The sequence below is a fragment of the Mus caroli genome, unplaced genomic scaffold (genome assembly GCF_978045245.1).
Source record: "Mus caroli unplaced genomic scaffold, Mus_caroli_1 scaffold_14, whole genome shotgun sequence".
NCBI lineage: Eukaryota > Metazoa > Chordata > Mammalia > Rodentia > Muridae > Mus > Mus caroli.
The window spans coordinates 49,663,897-49,690,094 of record NW_028227269.1 but is presented as its reverse complement, the minus strand read 5'-3'; the positions used below and the strand labels follow the sequence as shown (position 1 = coordinate 49,690,094).

Below are 26,198 nucleotides of genomic sequence, written 5' to 3'. Positions count from 1 at the left end.
AGTGGCTTTAAAATGTCCACCTAAAGATCCATAAGCAATGTGGAAAACCACTGGAAAGGAAATGAAAGGTAAGCCGTGCATGGTGGCGCACGCCTTTAGTCCCAGCACTCGGGAGGCACAGGCAGGCGGATTTCTGAGTTTGAGGCCAGCCTGGTCTAGAGTGAGTTCCAGGACAGCCAGGACTACACAGAGAAATCCTGTCTCGAAAAACAACAACAACAACAAAGACATGAAAGGTAGGTAGGGAATTCCTCAAGCAACGCTGGTGTGTGTGACAACAGCAATGTTGACCAGCTTCCCCTGAGAGCTGTAAGCTGTTTTAGTATCTCTACATTGGGCTTCCTTGTTCCCAATGTATGTTTTCATTTTTCAAACAAGAATAAGCTGTTATTTCTGAAATGGTTTATTATTTTAATCATTATACAGTATATGAAGTATAGAATTTCTTTAAAAATGACTGATTCTGACAGGCTGCAGTTAGGGCATGGCCATGGAGAAGGACACAGCTGGCTCTTTTTACATCTATCCAAACTGATTACCCCACTGTGGTTCTTCTGTGTTATTTTTGTCCAAGCTGTGACAGCTAAAATGAAAGAAAAATTATAAATATAATTTTTATATTACAAAAAACCTAGGTTTCCTACTTATTATATACTCTTAGAACAAAACATTTCAACAAAATAATTTAACATATGCTTTCAAATATAACCCTGTCATGGCATGTAAATCTAAACATTACAAGCAAACCCTGGGCATAAGTCATTGATATTAAACTGTATGAAATTCTCTATAGAGAAATGTAAGTAAGTTCTTAAGAAATAGAAGTGCTAACATATACTTTATATTCCTAAAAGTATATTTATAACATATACTTTATATTCCTAAAAGTATTCCTAAAGTATATTTGCCATATACTTTATATTCCTAAAAGATTATTAAAAGCAGCAACAGAAGATTAAAAAACCCAACTCCACTTCCAGCTCGGGAAGACTAGAAAAACCCCTATAGAACCAACTCTCCCAGAGGTAACAGTATGAAGCCTTCAGCAAGACCACAGAAATCAACTCCCCAGAGGCAGTGGAGAACAACTTAAGGTAAGAAGGTTCTAGAGATGACTTAAGCCTAACCTTTAGATGACTGTGGTTTTGTGGCCCTAGCTGGTGTTGCACAGGCAGGAAGACCTGTGACAGAAACCCTGCAACTGATCAGCTTGCCTGAAGAATCAGAGCAGAGTTTAGGGCAACAGTGAGGGAGAAAGCTCGAAAGCAGTGTGTGGTGGACTCCGTGTTTATGGGGGAAATCATAAACACACAAGTCACACTATACAGCTGAGAATGTAAGGTGATATGTATGAAACACAGAGGCCAAGGGAGGGACTAAAGGGAGAAAAGAAAGAGCAAAATGAGGTAATATTTTAATTAAAAAAAAAAAAAAAAAAAAACAGCTTAGAGTTCAACAACAACAACCACAACCACAACAACACCCTGCATAATGAATTACAAGTCAGGATTCTTTAGAACACTGACATTCATTTGTCAGAGCACAAATCACACACGTGGCTCAGGAGAAAAGGTAATAACAAGAGAAGCAAGCAGGAAACGTAGCACCCTACGTGGCAGGCAATGCCAACGGACAGAGACGACCACACTTTTCAAATAACAGACTCTCAGAATCAGTAATAATTACTACTGGTGAAGGGAAAGAAAATATGCTCACAAAGAACAAAAAAATATTAGCAGAGAAAAAAAATCAACTAAACAAACAAAGCAAACCAACAACAACAAACTCAAATGAAAATAATGGAACTGCTAACTACCCTCTTTAAGGAGAACAGAGAACAGAAATAGAAGAAAGATTTATTAAAACTTGAGATAGAAACAAATGGTTCAGTTTGAGAAACAGAATCCTTAGCAATTTGTGGGCTAAGATATAAAACTCACACTCACTTAATGACGTGCTTGTATTGTGAAATGCAACATGGTGTGAAAACTCCAGAGAGCCTTCATGGTTTAAGCCCACCACACTTCTAGGCTATAAATGCTCTGAGACTGCAAATCTATGTAATAAGTTGCCAACATGGTACTCAACTATGACAATGGCTAGGCACAGTTAAAACGTACAGTGTGAAAGATAAACCGTGTGGCTGGTGAGGACGGTCAGTTAGTGCCCATCATGCAATCATGAGGGCCTGAGTTGAGATTCTCAGGACATTGGTAAAAGCTGGGCTTCAACCTGCTGTAAATGTCTTTAATAGAGCCTCCGACTCCTGCTTAATAAACTCGTTAGTCCTTAAATTCTTTTCAGCATCAAAACCATGAATCATGGTCTGGCCTGAGTTGGCTCCTAAGTCATAAGGAAATTCCAGGGGCTGAGGGTGACAGCGAGAAGCTGTGGCTCCTTTACCTATACCCTCATGCTACTGACCGGGCTACTGGATGGACCGATTAAAAAAAGCTCAGATCAATATAATACTGAGAACGTTAATGGGGAGGATTTAAAAGGACTGTATGGAAATGAGCCCAGTCACTCAGCTACAGGTGCCACTGACATTCAAAGTCGACATAATCATATCAACTGAGCATGCTGCTGTTCAACAAAGGAGTCCTGAGCCCCAAATATCACATGCCTGGCAACACCAGACATGTTGACAACATATAGGAAATGCTCAATTCAATTTGGCTTACTAGGATAACTTCAATTTTAAATAATTACCTTTTCAAAAGGGTTGTTAACCTTATTAAAGTGCACCAGACCTGCCCTTATAGCCATAGTGAAACTTAGTCACTAGATGGACTTTTGTTCAGTTGATTTGACTTCCACTGAATAACTGATAGCTTTTACAGAAGAGAGACCCAAACAGCACCTTGTGTTATGCTAAGAGAAACCAATAAAAAAGGGCCCACTCTACCTGTTTTATGAACTGTGTAGCATTAAAAATCTCACTGCAGCCATATAAAATATGCTTGCCTTGCTTTGCCTGTAAAAAGCAGAAGAGAACTCAGATAGACCTGTGCAACAAGAGAGAGCATACACATTCCCAGGAATGAGCCTGCTGGGCAGTCTGGGGAGAAGGGTTATTCTTAAAAGTCTTTTGTCTGATGCTGGTGTTAGATTTAAAATGTGTGTGTGGTTTTTTTTTTTTTTTTTTTTTTTTTTGGTGTTTCGAGACAGGGTTTCTCTGTGTAGCCCTGGCTGTCCTGGAACTCACTCACCCTATAGACCAGGCTGGCCTAGAACTCAGAAATCCACCTGCCTCTGCCTCTCAAGTGCTGGGATTTAAGCATGTGTGTGTGTGTGTGTGTGTGCCTGTGTGTGTATATGTGTGTGTGTGTATGTGCGTATGTTTGTGTGTGTGTATCCTAAACCGCATAAACATACAGGAAGAAGGTCTTTCTCTCTCAAGAATGGAGCATCATGTTTTCAACAGATCTATACAACAGAAAGGCAACAAATAGCAAATACTAATCCTTTGCATTGTCTAATGAATCAGGTATAATTTTAAAGACACTCAGCTTACCAAATATTCTAGTACTAACTTGTTCTTAGGCCGTCACTTGTGTGCATGCAGCATAAAGATGTTCCTTGTGCAAGACTGGGGGCCCTTGACACACAGATTCTCTTCTTGTCTTTTCTTGTCTTCTTTTCTTGTCTTCTTTTCTTTTCTTCTTTCTTTCTTTCTTTCTTTCTTTCTTTCTTTCTTTCTTTCTTTCTTTCTTTCTTTCTTTCTTTCTTTCTTTCTTTCTCTTTCTCTCTGTCTTTTTCTCTTTCCTCCCCCGCCCCCTCTCTCTCCCTATTTTATCCTCCTCCTGGTCCACCCTCAGACTCTTCTCCATCCCATCCCTCCTCCCCCCCCCCCCCTTCAGACCTCTAAACTCCCTGGGGCCTCCAGTCTCTTGAGGGTTAGGTGCATCTTCTCTGCCTGAACCCAGACCCGGCAGTCCTCTGCTGTGTATGCCTGGCACAGATTCTTAAAAGTACATTAGGGTGCATGACTGAGGGCAAGCAATCAAGTGAGACTCCTGGGAGTAATGTGTTCCCCTGTTCCACTGTAGTTTATATTAATTCCTATGTAAGGAGGGCATAAAGACTGACAATCATACCTTAACAACTGAATAGTTAGGAAATGTCACTCTATTATATAACAATAGCCAATTTTCCAGCCTATAGATTTTATTTTATTTTGATCTTCAAATTAGGCTTGGTGCCTCATGTATTTTTAGTTTTCTACCACTCTAAGGTTTACAGTAGGATTCTATTTCTAATTTGCTACCTTAAATGCTTTTTAGAAGTATGTTGCTGATGTAAGTTAATATAATTGAATAAAGCATGTATTATTTAGGTAAATGAGTTCTATAAATCATCTTAAGGGAGAAAAATCTTGGAAGAGCTTGAGGTCTCTAAATATTTAAAGTACATCAAGAGATTGCCCAAATAATTTATAAAATATTATTTTTAATCCAGTACAATTTTAGTAGAATCATGACTATGACAGAAAAACTGATAAATTGGCAATTTTCTCTATATACAGTATTTGTATTTATATTATTTTTATAAGAGATGAAATCTAGCCAAGTGGCCTCGACTGACCCTGAATTCCTGGGCTCAAGATCCTCTTGCCTTGGCCTCCCAAGTAGCTGGGACTCTAATGTATGATTTAGTGTGTTTTGCTCACAAGTATAACTTAAAAAAACCACCTCTTAGAAAGTAGTTATGCAGAGGTCAGGATAGGCGCTGGCCAATGCTAATTCTCTAATGACATGACTCACACCACCAAGAGAGAGATGAGAAGGCTCAACTGTACCTTTATGTAGTCAACAAGATTCTGATATTCAATATAGTTGCCTCCTCCTACCACAAAGACAATGGCCTAAAAGTACAAACGGAGGAAAAGGGAGAAAACACGGTTAAAGCATTTTACTTTTAAGCAACACAGCTTTCAGTCTGGAAGCTGTTCAGAAACTGAGATATGATGACTAAGACTACAATCTAAGCCCTTTGCTGTCTCAAAGTCTAACTGCAGTATCCGATCCAGTAATAGCAAACAAGAGCAAACAATAGCTCTGAAGGTTAGTTTTGAGTTTTTATTATTTGCTGTAGGCAGAAACACTGGAAAACCCAACATGCAACTTTCAACACATCACTCACAATGAGAAGTGTCTGTATTCAAATAGTCATATAGTCACATCTTCATAAACACTGGAATCACTGTAGGAATTCCATATGTATAATGCTCATATAGTCATATAGTCACATCTTCATAAACACTGGAATCACTGCAGGAATTCCACATGTACAATGCTCACTGCAATGCAAAGACTCCTTTTTCTGCTATTCTGTCACGCGTAAGCTTAAGGAAAGCAGGGTGACACAAGTTGCTGAGGCTGTATCAAGGCTGTATCTTGGGTACGCAGAGTTGAATTTACCTGAAGGCCATTCATGGTCACAAGCTTTGCCCATGACAAACTATTCCTTGGGACTACTGTTACTTTTTTAGGAGCAGAGAAGTTTTTTTGTTAAACTTACCTCTTGGAATGGACTTTTGTTCCTAGGAACTGAGCTGCAATAAAGAGAAACTGCACTGAAAATTTCATCCTTGGCTTCTTTTACAGGTAAGATGGGTATGGGGACACACGTTCATGTGCACTTGTGAGCAGCATTAAGAAGGTATTCCAGGTCCACCTTCTTGGGAAGCAGGGGGTTCTTCAGTTTTGTAGAGGAAGGAGCTAGAAGGTAGATATCTCAATGTCTAAAAGGGAAGGGGACAACCTACTAACAACTGACATAAACTCTAGATAGCCTCTGTGAGAAAGTGAGGAAGGTGGGAACGGGTGCAACCTTGCCACACGCAAACACAACACCTCCTTTTGCATCCTCCTCAGGGTGGGAAGGGGAAATGAGAGGCCAGACCTACAGTCTGTGTTAGCTTCTTCTTTTTTTTTGGCTTTATCGATACAGGGTTTCTCTGTGTAGCTCTGGCTGTCCTGGAACTCACTCTGTAGACCAGGCTGGCCTCGAACTCAGAAATCCGCCTGCCTCTGTCTCCCAAGTGCTGGGATTAAAGGCGTGTGCCACACATGACATTTTTAAAAATAATAACCTGGCATCCAAGAGATCCAAGTTTCCACATGTCAGAGTTGAAATGCACACTGTGGTAAAACTTCATTTTCTCCCAGTGTGAACTGTTTAGTTGTTGAGCATACTTCTGTCATCTTTTCTTACTTCTAATGGCCTGTTTAAATATTCTATACTCCACAAAAATGAATAAATGTTCACCTCAAAAAAATGTTTATATAGTTTAATTCCAGAGTTTTAAGTTCTTCGGAGGTAGAGAGGAGGTGGTGAGAATGGAGACTTAAATAGCACAATATCATGAGTTATTAATAATCAGGGCTTGGGATAACATAGGAAAAGGCTGATAAAAGAGTGTTCGGAGCCTGTTTGTCTTACAATTGCTGGCATCCTTTCTAATTATCTCTAATATGCTTCTTTTAGGAGTAAACAGTTCTCAGCTCCTATGGTTACGCTTAGCTGAGTGCAAGGAAGAATGATTAGCATAGACAGAGTTACACATCCTCTTTGAAGCAAATGACCACGAGTATATGTGCAAACATCACTCTCCAATTGAACATTCTCATCACTCCTAAAGAAAACCCTGGACCACTAGAGGTCAGTCCTCATTCCCTGTTCTGTAATTTGCTGCCAAATTCTCTTTTGCCAGTGACAGCTATTATTAGCTATTATTATTCTTATATACCAGCACCTCTGCTAAGTTCAGAAGAAAAAGAGACTAACACTAGAAATTACCAGGCAATTTAATAACTTAGCAGCTAGCCCACCCCTGCAAACACCCATGCCGACATGAATGCTTGGGAGGAGACTGCTGGGGGTTTACCCTCAGGCACAGGCAGGAAACTTACTCCTGGAGTTTTATTGCTAGGGACATCCAGTCATTTCCTTCTAATTCTGCCTATTTGTTATCTGTCTTTTAAGTTACTTCTCATACTACCAGGAATCCACTCTTGAAAAGTTAATTGGATAGAAAGGGGGAAACGTTGTGTATAGCCCTGGGGCTAATTATATTTGATGTTAATTCCGTTCTCCTATGAACAGTTGAGAACAAAGAGTCAGTACTCAGGTGATTTCCTGTAAACCTGCTTCTCACCTTAATTTGTAAAATAAAGGAGAGCTGATGATTGGGCAGATAAAAGGGAAGGTGAGGAGAGGGAGGAGGAGGAGAAAAAAGAGGGAGAGGATGCAGAGAAGGAGGAAAAAGAAAAAAAGCGGAGCAGAAGCAAATGGCCTGGAGAAACCTCAAGTTCTAAGGGGTCTCATAGATATGGAAGATGGTAGTGTAGTGGTAGATCTGCCCAATCTAGGCGCACAGCATGGATTCATATTAATTGAGTTGTGTTTTCATTGCTGGGGCATATTTAGGTAGAAGATTTACCACAGCATGCCAAGGTCAATTACTATATCCTGTCTTTCATAAAATGCAGAAAATATACAGTGTGTGGATTTATTAGCATAAAATGCTTTTATAGAAATGGCTCTCAGGGACACGAGATTGCCTGGACCATGACAAACCGCCACTCCTGCCGCCACCACCGTAAATAACTGTTTCCATCAGAGTTCTTGTCTTCTCATTTAGTTCAATAACTATATTCACTTAAAAACACTTTCTCTAAATCCTCCACTTTGTTTATGATAACACCATTTCATAAATAGTAAACAGCTAAATTTATTTCTCTGTGTGTACACTAAGGGAAAATAACAAGATACTAATCCTAATTACCAGTGATTATCTCTGAAAGAGATTAAAATACACACTGTTTTAACTAGTCTCCCACAGTTAGAATTTTAGTAAAGTCTTATAACACATTATTTCCATTCTCAGAGGGAAAACCCACAACAAACACCACCACGATAAAAGCTCCTTACCTGTCATTACTCCGCAGCATTTTGGGATCAAAATATCTATAATCATCAGTTTCCTATTAAAAACAAAAATAAGACACATTGCCATGACTATGGAATTTCTGTTTAGAAGGTCATAGTTTGCCACAGTATTTGATTGTAACAAATCTTCCTGTTTCACCGAATGTGTAACAACTGTCCCTAATCCTTAATGAGACGTTACTATGTGTTAATAAGGTGTATTTTCAGGGCTTTCCGTGCACTAATCCTCAATCCTTCAGCCAGTTCCTATTATTACCCCACAGTTTTAGATGGGCAAGCTGGGATAATGGGAGATTATTTGACTTCCCTAAGGTCACATACTTAGTAACAGAAATAGGATGTGAACCCAACTAAGGCATATATTGTTACTGCATAAGGGCTTTTGCTTAGAACTTTGTCTTTCTATGACTTTACTGAATATACAGGACACATAATATATAGGAGGCTCAGACTTTTATATGCAAGTTTTGGGACCGGATCAATTTTAGAATTTAGAATTGAGACATAGATAATCCTGGATATCAGCTGTATATGTGGCCAGCATTTCACCATCTAATGCATTAGAATTTCTTCAGATTAATAATGACTGTTAGCATAAAATAGGATAAATAAGAGCTGAAAAAGAGCTTCAATTTAGTCCAGGGGAGATGTGCCTCAGACTGAGTCACCCACACTCTTAGCTTTCTAAGCTTCTCTGGCTCTATGAGTTGTGGAACGTTATAATAAATGGGAAGCTTCTTGATATTAAAGGAATTGTGATGTACAGATCTGCTACTTCATGCTATAACTACTTCCTGACCTCAGTCTTCTTGCCAAAGAGTCAGACCCCCAGCCCCCTGCAAAAACAAAGCAAAGCAACCCTCTGGCAAATGACAAATGTACACATGCTGGTAACATTCAGTCCCGAGCCTAACGGTCAATACTCTGAAACAGTATAGCACCTCAGGGCAGTCAGACTCCTTCAGCCCACGGGAAAGCCTACCAGCAGACTGGAATGCATTCGTGGGCCTCCAGGATGGTCAGCAGGTAAAGGCACACTTACGGCTAAGCCCGATGCCCTGAATTTCATCTGCAGGACCCATGTGACTTCGAAAAGATCGAACCAACTTCCACAGTTTTCCTCTGACTACACATGTGCCATGCATGCACACACACACACACACAGTAAGGATGTGAGAGTATCTTATGTAGCCTAGCCTGGCCACTAATTGTGTGGCCAAGGATGACCTCAAACTCCAAATCCTCCTGCTTCCACCTTCCAAGTGCTGGGAACAGAGGCATTTGTCTCTATGCTAGGTTTATGTGGTAGTGAGATCTACCCAGGCCTTGAACACCAGCTAAGCTACATGCCCAGTCCAGGCTCCAGTATTTCAAAGCATCTGAAGTGAGATGCATACAGCCATTCACCATTACCTGTCAGGTCTAAGTTATTGTACTTTGCTAACTTCCTCAGTGTCTTCAAATCACCTTGGAATCCTATCTACAAACAGGAGAGGACTGGGAAAGCAGACAGCTCCCTTACATAGCAGGTGGATGAAGAAATATGTTCAAAACAGAAAAAAAGTCTCTTCTAGTTAATAAAAAACCCCATCTGTAGTAATGTGCTTTTAATTATAAACTCAAGAGTATTGATAACTGAACTTCTGCAGCTCAAAGAAACATCTGATTAAGACTCATTCAAATTTAGCTATCCTTGTTTTTATTGTGAAGACTGTGGAAGGAATGGCTGCAACTAGTTCTGGGCCGGAGGAACAGAGGAGCAGAACTCAGTTCTGTTGCATGAAGCAGCCATGTCTCCTGGTCACCTTCTTTCCCTTGTTAAATGACCTGCAATGGTTTTCACTCTATAGTTCTGGGAGTCTGTGAAGAGCATACAGTCCCTACTCTAATTAACACAGTATAATAGTCAAAGAGTTATGTAACCCCAGCAAGTTAACTGACCTCACCCTGTTCCACTCTCCTTATCTATAAAAGGAGAGTAACAGTAGTACTTTGCTTGGATGGTTTAACTGAGGATTAAATTATTTATGAGGTAACAATTTGCTGAGTGTTTCCTGGCACATAAGTACACAATTAATGTACCTGCTGTTATAGTTATTGGTTGATAAGAAAACATCAAGACAAAGACAGACAGAAATCAGTAACAAAGCACCCTGCGTGTCCTTAACCTGCTGTATATGTCCTCTATATTTTCACATTCATGTATGCCCACCTTTATCATGCTCAGGCCACCTTTCAGATTATACTGCCCAGAATGAGATATTTTCTAAGACAACTAGTCATATATGCACAGGGTTTCTTAGTATAGCCCTGGCTATCCTGGAACTCACTCTGTAGACCAGGCTGGCCTTGAGCTCAGAAATCCGCCTGCCTCTGCCTCCCAAGTGCTGGGACTAAAGATGTGTGCCACCACTGTCTGGCTTTATACATATTCTTCAATTCGAGAATCTTTTAAAGTTTATTATACCATATAATTTTCCAGTAACTTTCATAACAGCAGTTGGACATTTTCTGGTGTTTTAGTTTCCACATGTGTGAATTTAAAAATTGTTTTTGCTAATTTCCATAAGCCATGTTTTAACAATTACTGAAGGAGTCACACTGGTTTAAATATTATTTTCATTTTTTTCAGGTCTGAAATCCTCAGCTCCACCGCCACGTCTACAGGCTTCAGATGGACCTAACGTAAGAGTTTCGATGGGTGGACACATGATATAACCAGCTCCTTGGCTGCCAGTGATGAACCATGGTGACAGCTTTCTAAGTCACTGCTGGGAGCAGCCAATGGATAGACAGCTTGACCAACTATTTGCCAACAACTTTGTTATTTACTTGCTTGGCTCAAGGGGATTTAGTGCCATCTGAAATAGTCACAAGTTTTACTATGTACTTTTCTCCTAATTTAATTTCCTTAAATTGGTCTGTTTCTCTCACATTATTGATGGTCAACTTTTTTTTTTTTATAGAAATGTGTTCTTCAGGATGTATTGACATTAAACATGTAAGATTTAGTATAAATTTAATTCAGATGACTACTAATCAGAATGCTTGAATCACAATTCTGTGCTGCTGTCTACAAGATGCCACTGAGAACATGGACTCTGCTACTCTCACACATTGTGTTCAACAACACTGAGTCAGCCTGGATTTATCACCTTTTGTATCCATTGGTCTGGTACAACCGAGAATTTATATAATGTAAATGCTACTTACAGGGTTTGACTTCATCTCCATGAGATTGTCTAAAATTCGAGTAACAGGTAGATTCTGTGGAAGACATTAGTGTTGTTAAATACTAGAATAACAACTTGCTCACTCTATATATGTGAATACGTTTCAATCAAACAAATGCTAAGTTTATGTGCACAGTTAGCACGTCAGAGGTAAATAACCTTAGCACCCAGCCAAAGCATTTCCAGAGCAAGGAAACGCTACAGAGATGAGACTTTCTGTTCCCTTCTTGCTTTCCACCCAGGCCCCACTCACCTTCTGAATCTGAGTGCACAGCTAGAGCTGTGCAGTACAGAAAGAGTATGGAGAAATATATGTCATAAACCAGGAAAGAACAAAGCGTTTTACTCTGAGAATAAGTAGAAATGTAGGCATTTAAACTGTTTATGATGAATCTTTGTGTACTGTAAGAGACGTTCAGGACGGGTATAATTAAATCTTGTTCTGTATTTGATAGCCATACTACAAATGACGACACGTTTGCCAACAAGTATGTGATAACCAGAGGAAACTGTCTTCCTAGCAAAATTGTTCAAGGTCTCGCAATTCTTATATTTTCCATGGTCTCTATAACCTGATAAAAAGAATCAACTACCTCTGCTTCATCCTTCAGTCAATATTTACAGATCATTTTAAGACTAAGGGAAGCCTCCATCTGTACAGAATGAGGAAGGAAACACATCTTTGAAGATAGAAGGCATGGTGCTTATAAAAACAATGGATATGTGTCACCAACTGACACTCCACTAAGGTGTCCTTTGTGTAAATGAAAGCTTGGGTTAATAATTTAAAAAAGAAGTGAGGAGTCTTGGCTTATGCCTGTAATCCCAGCACTCTGTAGGCTAAGGCAGGAGGACTACCATGAGTTAGTGGCCAGCCTGGGCTACAGTGTGAGTCTCATCTAAATAACCAAAGGGGGGAAATCAATTACACACTAAATCTCTTCATAGAAGGTAAGTAAACTCTGTTGTAGTTTCCTCTCTGTTGCTGCGATAAATACTCTGACCAAAACCACCAGGGGAAGAGAGTTTCTTTGGCTTACACTTCCAGGTCATAGCTCATCTAGAGAAGGCAGAACCCATGGAGGAATGCTGCTTGCTGGCTTGCTCACAGGTTCACCCTCAGCTATCGCATAGGCCACAGATGGACAGTTCTCCCCACAGTGGGTCTGGCCCTCCCACATGAATAAAGAAACAAGATAATTAATTTCTCACCAATATGGCCACAGATCAATCTTTCAACTGATACTCCCTAAGGCTCTCGGTTGTGTTAAATAACAGCTGAACTAAGCCAGGACAAACTTTTATGAATGAAGAATTTGAATGGCTGGGTGTGGTGGTGCACACCTTTAACCCAGCACCCGAGGGGGCAGAGGTAGGCAGATCTCTGTGAGTTTCAGGCCAGCCTGGTTTCCATGGTGATTTCCAAGGCAACCAGGGAGACTTGATCACAGAAAAGGAAAATTTGGACTGCAGCCATGTGGACCACAGCAAGTAGAATGCATCAGTCTCCCTGCAGAGAACTACCGTCACAGTTTATAAACCTCACCGAGGGAAGGACAAACAAAATTAGATGAAAACAGTCTAAGCACAATTCTCTCTATACTTAGACACAGGTTTTTAGAAATAAAATGGAAAACACCGTATATTTTGCTTTGTTCTCGAGGCAGGATTTCACTATGTAGCCCTAGCTGGCCTGGTACTTGCTATGGATGGAAGGTTTTTTGGGTGGCCTGAAAATAGAAATCCACTTGTCTCTGGCTCCTAGTGCTAGGATTAAAGGCCTAGGAGGCCTAGACTAGGCATGCTTGGCAGAAAACATTTACATAGATTTAAGATGCAGAGTCCCATAGACAATAAATCATAAATTATGATTCATCATTTAAAAAATCTGTTTCTAAACGGAGAGAAATTTACCAGAAGCAAAAATAAAAACTATATACTAGGAAGGATTTCCTAAGACTGGTTTTATGATGCTGATGGAGGGAGCAGGATTGGAAGCAGGTTCTGCTGTCCCAATCAGTGTGTTGGAGAGTAAAGATGGAAACTCACAGAGGCTAAGGGATAAATAATGTTTCCCAAGTTGTAAGGTAATAGGCTAGAAGCAAATCTACAGACTAATTCCAATGCTCATATTATAGATGAGGAAGCCATAAAATCTTAAGGGACTTTCCTTTTCAATCACAGTGTAATAATGCCTCCAATAAAAATCAACCGAGTAGGATTATATGGGCCCACATCTATCCCTCCACACCTAATTTCACCAGAGAGCTGCAAACTGACGCAAATCTTACAGCCCTCACTATAGTCCTAAAGTGTTCAAACAAGCCCCTTAAGTCATTACTAGACAGACCACAGATATTTCAGTAGATCTCCCAAATGTAACTGGGCCTTAGAAGGAAACCCATCGACAAATTATCTCCACTCCTGCTCATTTTACTAATGTATGCTTGACATTTAGACTGTTAATATACAGTATAGTGCTACGATGTCTATTTATACTGTGAAATGGTTATTATATAATATTCAGAGTTCAAATTTTCTGTTGCACATTATTTTTAGTTTTCTTACAAATAATAATCCTAAATAGAGATCATACATGGCAATCAAGTTTGTCTTCCAGGATGTTTTAATTGGTTGTATTTTATTTATTAATAATTCTTTTTTTAAAAGACAAATTGCTCTGGTAGATGAGTCAAAGACAGTGGGGATTTCTAAATTATGCAACTTCATGCTTTTATCATAATTATATTTTTGTATAATTATGCTTACACAAATTGATTCAAGTCTGTAAATATCACTCAACTGGCTATGTGAAGGTTGATACTTAAGATGCAGAAAACTCATGCTGCCCATAAAACAAAACACAAAGGCTCTTATAAGTAACCTAGAAAACGGAACACTGCTAATTCTATCCGTTTTTAATTTACTGACTAATTTAATTCTTGTCCAATTAGTTAATCTTAATAGTGCCAATGAAAAGCCTCAAGCAAGAAAAGGTGCTTAGTGACCCAAGTTCCATTCCTGGAATCCAGATAAAGGTGGAAAGAGAGAGCCATCTCCACATATGTCCCCTAATATAAATTTAAAAAATTAAAAAGCCAAAACAACCCTTTATAGATGTAAGCAGTATAAATTACAGTATCCTAAGTTTGTATCTGCTCAGTCTTTTTGATGATTCTTCCCGAATTTCCATAGAACTCCATAGTGCAAGTGCCTCTAGATATTGGGTATCAGGATAGTACAATGTCACAATGGCTTCTATGAGTTTAACATGCATTTCTAGACTAGAGAGACTTTACACTGGAGAGCAATTTGGCAATATTTATTAGAATAACTACAAATGTCCATACCCTTTGACTCTTAAGTAAATTCTTAATGCTAAGAATTTACAGTGTGGGTTGGAGTAATCAGAGATGAATACTCATCTGGAAAAACTGAATTTAAAGCTGTATCCACACAACTTCCTTGTTAATACTATGGTTCTGACAGTGGCAGAAGAGTTATATAAATAGGAGAATTCAATTTTCACCACAGAGAAATTTGATTCTCCTCCCCTGCCCCCTATTTATTTCTGAGATGGCATTTCTCTGTATAGCCCTGGCTGTCCTGGAACTCACCCTTTAGACCAGGCTGGCCTTGAACTCAAGATCCACCTGCCTCTGTCCCCTGAGTGCTGGGATTAAAGGTGTGTGTCACCACTGTTGGGCTCAATTTTTACTTTTAAAACTAACTGCCTGTGCCAAAACAGATTTCTTAACAGTTTGAAATGTTATGAAAAGCAAAGTAATTTAAGGTCATAAATGATAATTTTGTATTTCATGAACTCCAAAACAAATTTTTGTGTTGCCATAATAAAATACTTAATAGCAAACCAATTTAGACAATCTTGCATATTACTTTGAGGTGCCGCAGGGCAGTACTGTGAACTAGGTACGGTGCTGCCAGCAAGCACTAAAGCATTTCCTGTACTGAGGCTCACGAGTACTCTCAAATACTCAGGAGATCATGCCACTACCTTAAAAAGAAAACTTGGAAGGCTTTTACTCAACAAAGCAGATGAAGATTTCTCACTATTCCTTATTAACAGCACATGGTGTTCATTTGTTATTTATTCCTAAATAAAAAATTTGAAGGTTCTTTGAAACCAGAAACTCACTTTATGCAAAGTGCCACGGGATTTGTTATATATATACATATATATATACACACATATAATGATTATATAAACTACCATAAGAAAACACGAGAAAGATGTAAAAAGTATGGAGGAGGTTCAGAGAAAGAGAACATCCTGAAACAGGGATCTGTACATCTGACAGTAAGATCCAGCTAAGCATCTTTTAATTTGGCCTTTAAAAGCTCTCCTAAGGATAGAGCCCTCAAGGAGATGGTAACCCCACAGGAGGACCAACACTGTCAACTAACCTGGACCCCCGGAGTTCCCAGACACTGAGCCACCAACCAAGGTATACACAGGCTGGTTTGAAGCCCCAGGCACATATGCAGCAGAGGGCTGCTTTGTCTGGCCTCAGTGGAAGAGGATTCATCTCCTCCTGTAGAGACTTGATGGACAAGGGTGGAGGGATATGGGAGGGGTGGCCTCCCTCTCAGAGGTGAAGCAGAGGGTAGATGGGGGAGGAACTCTATGAGGGGAACCAGAAGGAGAGACAACATTTGGGATATTAAAAAACAACAAAAAAACCTCTTCTAGCCGGGCGTGGTGGTGCACGCCTTTAATCCCAGCACTCCGGAGGCAGAGGCAGGCAGATTTCTGAGTTCGAGGTCGGCCTGGTCTAAGCAGTCTCTGCACTGACATGAAACACTTTATCTAGGTATTTACATGAACCGCTGTATCTCCGTACTGATGAGAAACACTGTATCTTATCTTAGTACTGATATAAAACTCTGTACCTTACATATGCCAGAGATGTTCCAGTTATTAAAACAAACAAACAGCCAGGAGTGGTGGTGCATGCCTTTAATCCCAGCACAGGGGAGGCAGAGGCAGGCAGATTTCTGAGTTTGAGGCCAGCCTGGTCTACAAAGTGAGTTCCAGGAAAGCCAGAGCTACACAGAGAAACCCTGTCTCGAAAAAACAAAAAACAAAAAACAAAACAAACAAACAACAGGCTGGGCAGAGGTGGTGTACGCCTGTAATCCCAGCACTTGGGAGGCAGAGGCAGGTGGATTTCTGAGTTCGAGGACAGCCTGGTCTACAGAGTGAGTTCCAGGACTGCACAGAGAAACCCTGTCTCAGAAAACCAAAACCAAAACCAAAACCAAAACCAAAACCAAAACCAAAACCAAAACCAAACCAAAACAATAAGATAAAAGAAAAGTTGGAAGTCATCAAAACACAGTACAAAAGACAGTACAGTTTAAATAAGCAAATCTTTTTAAAAAAAAGTATATAGTCATAGAGTTCTAAACTACACATAAAAAAGAAGTCTTATTTCCCTACTATGCCAATAAGGATCCTTTGGTTCTAATTTTCTCCTCATACGTCTTACTTGAATAAATCCAGAAGTTTCTCTGCCTGGGTAGCGAACCTATCAACATCTACATTTCAAGTCTGCAAAACGTTTTCTGACAAGTGTACTCACCTGCTGCTTCAATACCAGGTTCTTCACACCTTCCATCACAAACTGGGATCCTGTATTCATGACTCGGGACAGGAGACTGGTATGGGAAAGACAAATGAAGATGGCATTAAGTACAGACTGCTGTACAGTCTGCGCTGACACACAGTTTGCCCAATTACACACCACAGGTTGCTCCCTCTGCCACCACCTTGTTTCCCACAGACAAAAGGGCTGTGAACATTTCTACTTCCATGGATATCATTGCTGCAGTGATATTTAATAAGTGATAAAAAGTTAATAAACATTTATTTAATAATTTAATAAAAGTGATAAAATAATCACTATAAACTATAAAGAGATGCCCTCAATATAATTGCTTAGCCTTGCATATAGTTTCTCTTTGATTGTTTTAATGCAAAAATAATCAGATGTAAGACAGTAATTCAGACTTTGCTTCTGGAGTTCAATCACACATAGTACTATATTGCCTATCAATATTAAAAATATATCAAGTTGCTGTGCTCTCTGCATCACTAGAGTTGGATTCAATTCTGTTACGTGTACCATCTCCACTCTATACACAGAAAACCTACATGTAAGCACAATAAGCAGTGAGCATTGCCTTACTTGTGAACTTTAAACAAACACAGAGAATGCCAATAACTATTTGCCATACTAGGTTTACAGTTCTACTTCAAAGTCTTATATCATGGATCAAAGGACATTTGGTAAGACAAGAATAATTCTATACCACATAAGAAAGCTAGGGGCAGTTTTCAATTTAGCCAAGATTTTCTTAAAGCACATTTATTAATAGCCTCAAGTATAAAATACATAAGGAACGTTAGGCTCTACATATTCTATATGATTTGCAGACACGACACTGGGATATGTACCTATTAAACTCTGGAATTATTTTCCTTTCCCTTATCCTGTCCTTTCTCCTGTGTAACTAAGAGAAACAGGATGGAAAGCCTATGAACAGAGATAAGAGAAGTAACCTTGGATGGGATACATGGCCCTGAAACTATTCTTCATGCCAGGTAAGTCTGTTACTGGGGCAGCAGGGTTTAGGGCAACCCGTATCATGCTCTCCAGAGGGGAGGCCCGCTGGATTGCTGAAACTAGATAAATTTCTTTTTCTCTGGGCTTCATACTTTTATTTTAGCTTAAAAAAAAAAAAAAAACTAGGAATTTGAAATGTGTGTGATATAGAAAAGAGTAGCCAGAATTGCCTTGTCATCAATAGTATAGCAGTCTGTAGAAGAACAGTGGTTCTCAGCCTTCCTAATGCTGAAATCCTTTAATACAGTTCCTCATATTGTGGTGACCCCAACCATAAAATTACTTTCGTTACTGCTTTGTAACTTTAATTTTCCTACTATTATGCACATATGTCATAAACATAAATATCTGGTATGTAGGATATCTGATCTGCAACCCTTGTGGAAGGGTCAGTCAACTCCCAAAGGAGTTGTGATGCACAGGTTGAGTGCACTGTTCCCGAGCGAGGTCTCATCCGCAGCCCTGAGGACTGTATTTGTTACGCTTAGGCTGAGTGGCTAGCTTTAACAATATAGTTTTAACTATATATTCCTAAAAGTGAAGACAATGTTTTAAAAAGAGAGGATCATATGAAACCGATGGCTCATACGCTCGTATCTTTGGGAAAGCTGCCCCCTTACATTTTCAAAGGAGAATCTCAGCTACTCCAGGAAGCCAGGAAAACGCTGACATTCTGTATCATAATGGACTTTCAGGACGGTATTAGATACTGGGTTTTTAAGGCATGAATGCTTAAAGCTTGAGTACAAAGATCCATCCAACATTACTAAATCCTTACCCCATTGGTTTAGTGGTAGTGTTTCCGTAGCTGGCAGGAGTTGAGGCCATCTTGGCAAAAGCCCTATGAAATAAGGAGATATGTATTCACATGTGGACAGTTATCGTTCAGTATGCTGGCATTAAAGGAGTTGACGTCTAAGATGCCCTGGCTTTTTAGAAAAAATAAAAATGTTTTAAACTAATTACATTATATTTAACATCAAAACCTGAGATTCCCTAATGCACAGCAACACAGGGCTGGAGGTAACTCAGTGCCAGAACACTGGAGCAGGTCAAGGCCCAGGGTTCCAACAGCAACACTGCAGAAACAAGCAGAAACCAGAAGTGCAGCCCCGATGGGAGGGGTTCTCCTCTTTCTATCCAGTCACTAACAATAGAACTCAGGCAGAGACGTGCACACATAGGAGAATGAGCATGTACCAACTAAGCTTGGCTTAGAGCTGGGTACAGCACATACTCCCCTGCTCCCTGACAGACCTTTGCTCAAGCTGTGCTTTGGGGACTTCAAACTCACTGCCCTTTTTCACACCAGAGGAAATGCCACACTTCCTCTCAGGACTCAGCTCAGACATACGTCCTTTATCATTAATCTTTTCAGTCACTACCCAGTGATGTTTTCCCTTCAGTTATATTACAAACCATGCAATTTTATATGTAATTGCACAGTCATGTATTTTATGAATTTTATGAGAGTTTAGAATCTCTTTAAATTGTAATTATTAAAAATTGGGGAAAAAAGATATCACTTCAGTGTGTTTTAAAAAAGACCTTCCTCTACATGTTTTTGCAGTCCTTTACACGTTCTGGAATACAGAATGTTCCCAGAGGCTCCCAGTACTCTGAGGTAGTCAACTGCCAGGATGCTGATGTCTGCTCTTCCCACTGCAGATGTGTGCATAAAATGCAACACAGATGACTAAAATGAGAGTCAGCATCCTTTTTGCCCTGGTCCATCACACACTAGTAGCACACGACAGACATTATGGCAACCGTATTTTTTCATGACTTTTAGCTACTTCATATGTTTTTTACAAGAGGAGGGATGGGCAGAAGTGAAAAAAATAGTAATCACTAACAATGGAGTAGTTGAAATATTAAAAATATTCAGCTTCTGTCCTGACAAGAATCAAGTAGCAAGAGAGAAATCCCCAAGTAAACCCAAAATTTTCAGTTTTATTCAAAAATGAGGTTATAAACAAAGCATTATTTACCTCCGGGGACTGGAACTAATGCCTTCACTAGAACTGGCTTTTGTACTGGAAACTACACAAACAGTTAACGGGAATGAATAGAAGTAGCTCTTTATGGCTGAGTTGTGACGAAGCTTCCTCGGCTTCCTGATGAGACATTGCTCTAACAGTGGGACTAGAGGACAAAACACTGCATCACTGATTCAGGGGAAATGTGTAATTATGTAGCCCAGGTTAGCCACGTACTTAAGATCTACCTCAGTCTCCTAAGTCCTGGGACTAGAGACTGTACCATGATTACTAGAACAAGTAAAATTTTCCTTTTCTTTAAAAAATGATTTATTCCTGTTTTGTATATGCATGCATGCTATGATGACCATATGGAGGTCAAAGGGCAACTGTGTGAAGTCAGTTCTCTCTCCTACCTTTAAGTGGATTGTGGGAACTGAATTCACGTCACCAACATTACAGTGACTTCACCTGCTAAGCCATCTTACTGGCCCAAATTGTTTCTCTGTGTAGCCCTGGCTGTCCTGGAACTCACTCTGTAGCCTTGAACTCACAGATTCACCTGTCTCTGCCTTCCAAGTGCTAGGATTAAAGGCGTGTGCTATCAACACCCGGTGAATTTTACCTTCTTTTTTATCTTTCTCAATTTCTTAAAATTGTTAAACTAATATCTTATAATTGGAAAGTAAAACAAATGTTACAAATTAGAGATTAACTATATTTTAAGTGCAAAGAACATGGTCAAACAGAAGAGAAATTTCAAATGTCATCAGAAGCATAGATAATAAAAGGCACCCACATCACCCTCTAGAGAAAGCCACGGTTAAGAACCTGGGTGTTTCTTTCGTAATGGAGACTGGAATGCAGACTTAGTCTTATTGTCTGAAACTGATGAAGAGCAGTTCACAGGCAATGCTTGCTTTAGAGGTCTGAAAGGAAAAGCAGCCAAAGGAGAAGGCCTGCACATGAAGTGACACTCAGGCACACGCTTTTCAGCTACACAACCAAATGTATGCATGTCACATGCAGGCGGATCATACTGTAATCTGTCATTCTATTTCTGGCTCACTGTCGAAGTTTACCCTACTGAGCAAATCTAGTCACTGGCTAAGCTCTTATCACTCAGTGTTACTGTCTCTGAATCATCCAGCAGAGTTCAACATTATTCTTTCATTTGTTTGTTAACTGTTTCTTCAACACATGTAAATCCAATGGCAATGCAGGTCCTGTTCATCATGCTCCCAATTAGGAAATATAGATAGTATTGTCAGGCATTCATGAGGGTTGGTTCCAGAATCCTCAAAAGTATGACAATCTCTGAATGTTCAAGTTCCTTATATAAAATGTATAGTATGTCCATACAACCTCTGCATGCCATCTCCTATAATTGAAACCATCTCTAAATTATATGGAATATAAAATAAAGGCTATGTAAATAACTATTATACTGTATTGTTTAGGAAATAACATTAAGGAGAAAACAAACAAACGTATATACCAAGTTTAGCAGCTGTTTTTTCCAGAGTATTTTCAGCCCATGAATGCTGAGCTGATAGGTATGGGGAGCTCAGAGTATTTATCAAATAAATCATCTAAGTGTTGTAAACAACCCTTCCCTTCTTAACACAGTAACACAAATGTTGCCAATGCCTTAAGTCCCCTATCTTATTTAATCATCCAGCTGGACTCTATCTTACAAAAATACCACAATTTTAGCAAGGATGGACAGATGGACGTGGTGTTGCTATGTAGCCCACGCTGTACTGACTTGTGATGGCGTCTCCTAGCTCAGCCTTGCAAGTGCTGGGATTATAGGAGTGTGCCACTGCACGGGGCTAAAGCACCTCCATTTCCCTGCCCAGTTCACTGCTGGGCACTCAGGCTGGTTTTCACTGCTATACTTTTATGGCTCCAGTAACTTCTTTGGATAAATCCTTAGAAGGAGTAGAAGGTCAAGACCTTTTATGGCATTCTGGAAAATTATTGAAATTTACATTCCTTCTAATAGACTATAAATGCACCAATTAATTTGCCATTTCCTTGGAACAAAGGTCTTAAAATTTGGTATTGTTCTTGCTGCTAGTTGATAGTTTTGACACATTGATCCAGAAGACTTCAGTCTCCAACTTTCTAATGCATCAGAAAAGAAAATACCAAGTTTTTCCCAGGATAAAAGATGTTTCTATTTTATGTAGCTTTAAGTTGTGAATAAGGTGGGCTAGACAAGGAACTGCTCTGCACTTGGACATAAAAATTTTCCACGACATTACTCAGCCTTCTTACCAGCCTTCCTATTTTCTTAGGAACCAAATCTGAATTACGACCTTACCTTAAACCACAGGAGAGTGAAAAGAAACTAAAACTTACTTCCACTGCTTAATATACTGTAAAGGGCTAAGGTTGCAGCCTGCATCTGTTAAAGCCTTTTTATACTGCTCCAAATCAACCTGCAATAAGAAAAGAATTCTATGGTAAAAAAATACTTTCACAGAAGACTGCTGTTATTTGATTAATCAAGATTTTAATCCAAAGCCTGAATTTAAATGCCAGCGCCATGTCAGTCCCTAAGTGGCTATGCATCTGGGGCAGAAAGCACAGTTGATGAGAAGACAGCCATGGGAGTGCAAAGCATGGAACTGGCCTCCCTCAGGAAGTGCATCCCTTTTCTTCTCTTCTGCTTTGCTTCGGGACAAGGCGCACGCCTTCAATCCCAACACTTGGGAGGCAGAGGCAGGTGGATTTCTGAGTTCCAGGCCAGCCTGGTCTACAGAGTGAGTTCCAGGATAGCCAGGGCCACACAGAGAAAAAACCCTGTCTTGAAAAACCAAAAAAAAAAAAAAAAAAAAAAGGAGGAGTGACCCAGGTTGGGAGGGCTTGAGGTGGCTCAGGCTTCTCTCCTCAGTTACACCGGAGGGCTCCAATTCCCTTGCTGAGAAACAGCTGTCTTCCCATTTTAAAACTGTCTTCTCTTTCTTGACTATTCACTTTATTCCCTGATGAGTAAGCTGAACTGAATTTGTGTCAGTTAAGAGCCTAGCACCATAGTGACTCTGATATAAGAGGAAGAAATCCTCTGTGTGTGTTCTTGTGACAGTGTGTGGAGTCCCCTGATCACTCCTCACCCTTTGAAACAGTGTCTCATTGGAGGCCATGGAGTCAGCCTGCAGCTGGTCAGCAGGCCCTGGGATCCTCGTGCTGGGATCACTGGTAAACGGCTGGCTTTTTTTTTTTTTTTTTTTAACACATGGATGCTAGGGACCACACAAGCAAGCACTGTATGAACCAGTTATCTTCCTAGGCCTGCCAAGGGAAAAGCTTTTAAGCTCACCATCAACTTTCAGGATGATTAAGACGATACTGGTCATCATGATTTAATGATCCTAATGATCACCAACGTTTATAAAAAGTCTTTACTAAAAATAAGGTAGTTAAATTAAGGCAATACTAAGGTTTAAAAGAATATGTCCCTAGAATATTAGATAGGACACGGGAGACTAAGCCACAGGCAGACCTTCACTGATAAAAAGCTTTTCTAGGAAAGAAGAACCGCGCTTTTTTCCTGCATAAAGAATAAGAAAAGTTAAGTCATGAACGTAGTCCACAGCAGAGTAAAAGAGCCCCAAGTGAACAGTGATTTAACACACTAATAATTTTTGACTAATGGAAGCTTTACAACTTGTCAAACAATAATAACAAAAACTGGTGTTAACAACTATCTCTCAATAGCACCTTGGAGGCTTTTCTGCTTGCTGCTTATTATCTAAAGCGATGCTTGGTTAATTTAAGGAAGTCCATGGCTTCCAACCCACCTTCCTTATAAACAGCACACAGGGTATATTCTGGAAGAGTCTTTGGTTTTAAAACAATCTTAAAATGATAAGACCAATCTTCTGAAATGTGCAGCAAACTGGGTTAATTTAGTTTAGGACAGCAGTTTTCAGAAGTAAGAATTTTGACCCTTGAGGTCAGTTTATACTTCCCCACTGTGACTGTGGTCAGGTTCCCAAGTGCTGACACAAATACTGGTATAAACTGCAGCTAACAGAATCTGCCATAACCGTTCCAGTTGTTTTGTTCTTTGACTAAATGAGCATCCCATATCTAGTGATCTTTTACTTCCTGTTTTGCAAGTCTAGCTGGCAACTGGAGATAAGCTCCCCACCCCTCAGGTGTCAGCTCCCATACCTCGGACGGGGCTTGCTGTGCGCTTATGTAATAGATGAGAAACAGCCTCATTTTGTCTTCCGGAGTCCCTGCTGCAAAGGAAGGGGAAGGGAAAAAAAGACGTATAATTGTGATTACTGAGCATTATAATTAACAATTAGAAGAACCTTAATTCAAGGCATGTATAAATGTGACAGGACTCCATGTGGTTCTTGCTCATGTGAGCTGAAGGAGGAATAAAACCACAGCGGCATTCACAGGGGACATGAGAGGTGGGTTAGGAGTGACTACAGAAACACCTCACTTGTCTCCCAACTGTGAAGATTGTCCTCAGGCATGAACCAAAAAGGGAAGGATGGGCACATGCAGGTGTGCAGCTCTAAACAGCACATCTTCGATGGCAAGGAATGAACACAGGACTGTCCAAGGCAGAGGTATCATCCCTAGGTGTCAGGTTATAAGATCTGCTAGCTAAATGACAGCAGGAGCTGAGACAAAAGTCTCATTTCCTGTACCCAGCTGCCCCATCTGAGGAGTTTTTACTACAAGGTTGGTGAAAACCATACTTTTATACTAAAACATGAAATGAAGTATATTTACCTCAAACTTTAAGACAAAACTAAAGTTTCAAAGAAATTCCCCATTACCATGGGAGTTTTCCAAGTGATTACTAATATATCTTAAGGCCCAGGTTTTCCAGAGCAGCTCAATCATCCCTCTTCCTCCACAGGGTGCACGCTGACAGAAAAGTGATGAAGAAGTGGCCTTAGTAACCTGCCAAAGCTCACTGGAAAGTGTGTCCTAGGATGTAAAGACTTACAACTATCACGTTCTATTTCATCAGAATAAAAACTAAGAGCTGGTCATACTGAAGTATGCCTGTACTCTCAGCACGAAGAAGACCAGAGAAAGGAGGATTCCAAGTTCAAGACCAGCCTGGGCTAAACATAAGTTCCAGCCCTGATGGACAATATAATGAGGTTCTATCTCAAAAATCGACTACGACTAATCAACAAAACAAAACACCCCAAAAAGAAAGCATAACATTACAAGCAGCTAATAGTAAAACCAGATTTTAAAAAAAAGTGACAGCTGATGACACTTGGAGCTTCACGGGACTCAGACTCCAGATACCCCTCAGTTTATCCTTATTTCCCAAATATGAAACCTCAGCGGCAGTTTTGTCAAGTTCTTGGGTTTACATCCTTTTGGTACGTCTTTCCTGTTAATGTTACATGAGATTTACCTAATGAGGTATTTACTTCAGTTCTTACTGTGACGTTTCTATTTCTGTCTTTATAGTGAACAAGTATTTGTAGTGAAGTACTAGTGTTCAAATATGAAGTGTCTCAAGCAGGCTCATGTACTAGGACTCTTGGCCACCAGCAGAGAGGCTTGGGAAGTGATTGGCTCCTAAGAGTTCTGACCCAACAGACTGACAAAATGATGATACTCTTATCAAATGCCTGGAATGAGGAGGTGGGTCTAACTGGCGGAAGGCGATCACTGGATGGCTATGTGCTGTAGCCCTGATCTTGCAGCATGGTGGCCACCAAGTCAGGCGTTTACTCTCCCACGATGTTCAGTATCACCTCAGAGCAGTGGGACCAGACAACTGTGGACCAAGGCTTCTAAAATCTTTCCTCCTTTAAATGGTTTCAGGTACTTGTCACAGTGATGAAGTCTCATTGAAAGATGCAGTGCTCTGAGGTCATGGAAACATTCTATCAAATTTCAATTATCTCACCCATTTTGCCTATTCAAAATCATGGATTCCTTTCTATCCCACGGGCTCTCACCCATGATTTATTATTATATTTTTATTTGACGGTCATGATTTGGAGCCTTTCACACTGACTGCTAGGTCTTTTTAAATTTGCTGTTGTTGTTGTTACTTGTTTTCTAGGACAACTAATGTTCTAATTTCATTTTTTTTTTAATTTCAATTACTTATCCTATTATTCTATTATTTATCAGCTCCTTCTGTGCTTAGTCCTCATGAAAAATGCCATTTGTAGCCAGAATCTAATGGGGGGGGGTATACATCTGCTCCCAGACCCTTGCAATTGGCAAGTCACAGGGCTCCCCCAGCCCCTGGGCCTCTTCCTTCCAGTACTAGAACAGGCACAGACTGAAGCACCAAGCTGCTCAGGTCCTCCTGTTTGCACTGCCAGCACTCTATCCAGTGAGCCATGTCCCCACCGCAGCTTATGAAGCAC

General features: G+C 40.0%; 1 protein-coding gene across 2 annotated transcripts in view; it reads right to left on the bottom strand.

Moving 5' to 3' along the window:
• Positions 1-387: 387 nt before the first annotated feature.
• The window catches only part of Scfd1 (sec1 family domain containing 1), a 66,963-nt gene continuing 41,152 nt past the window's right edge, over positions 388-26,198 (bottom strand). The window contains exons 16-25 of one of the 2 annotated variants that reach the window (XM_021178899.2): positions 24,001-24,071; positions 22,183-22,262; positions 18,615-18,677; positions 16,793-16,868; positions 11,170-11,223; positions 7,939-7,991; positions 5,524-5,557; positions 4,802-4,867; positions 2,909-2,977; positions 388-583 (exon numbers count right to left, since the gene is read on the bottom strand). In XM_021178899.2, the coding sequence (XP_021034558.1) occupies positions 560-583; positions 2,909-2,977; positions 4,802-4,867; positions 5,524-5,557; positions 7,939-7,991; positions 11,170-11,223; positions 16,793-16,868; positions 18,615-18,677; positions 22,183-22,262; positions 24,001-24,071 (590 nt within the window). In that variant the 3' untranslated portion in view covers positions 388-559. The remainder of the gene's footprint in view (positions 584-2,908; positions 2,978-4,801; positions 4,868-5,523; positions 5,558-7,938; positions 7,992-11,169; positions 11,224-16,792; positions 16,869-18,614; positions 18,678-22,182; positions 22,263-24,000; positions 24,072-26,198) is intronic. The other variant, XM_021178900.3, reaches the window with a different exon arrangement.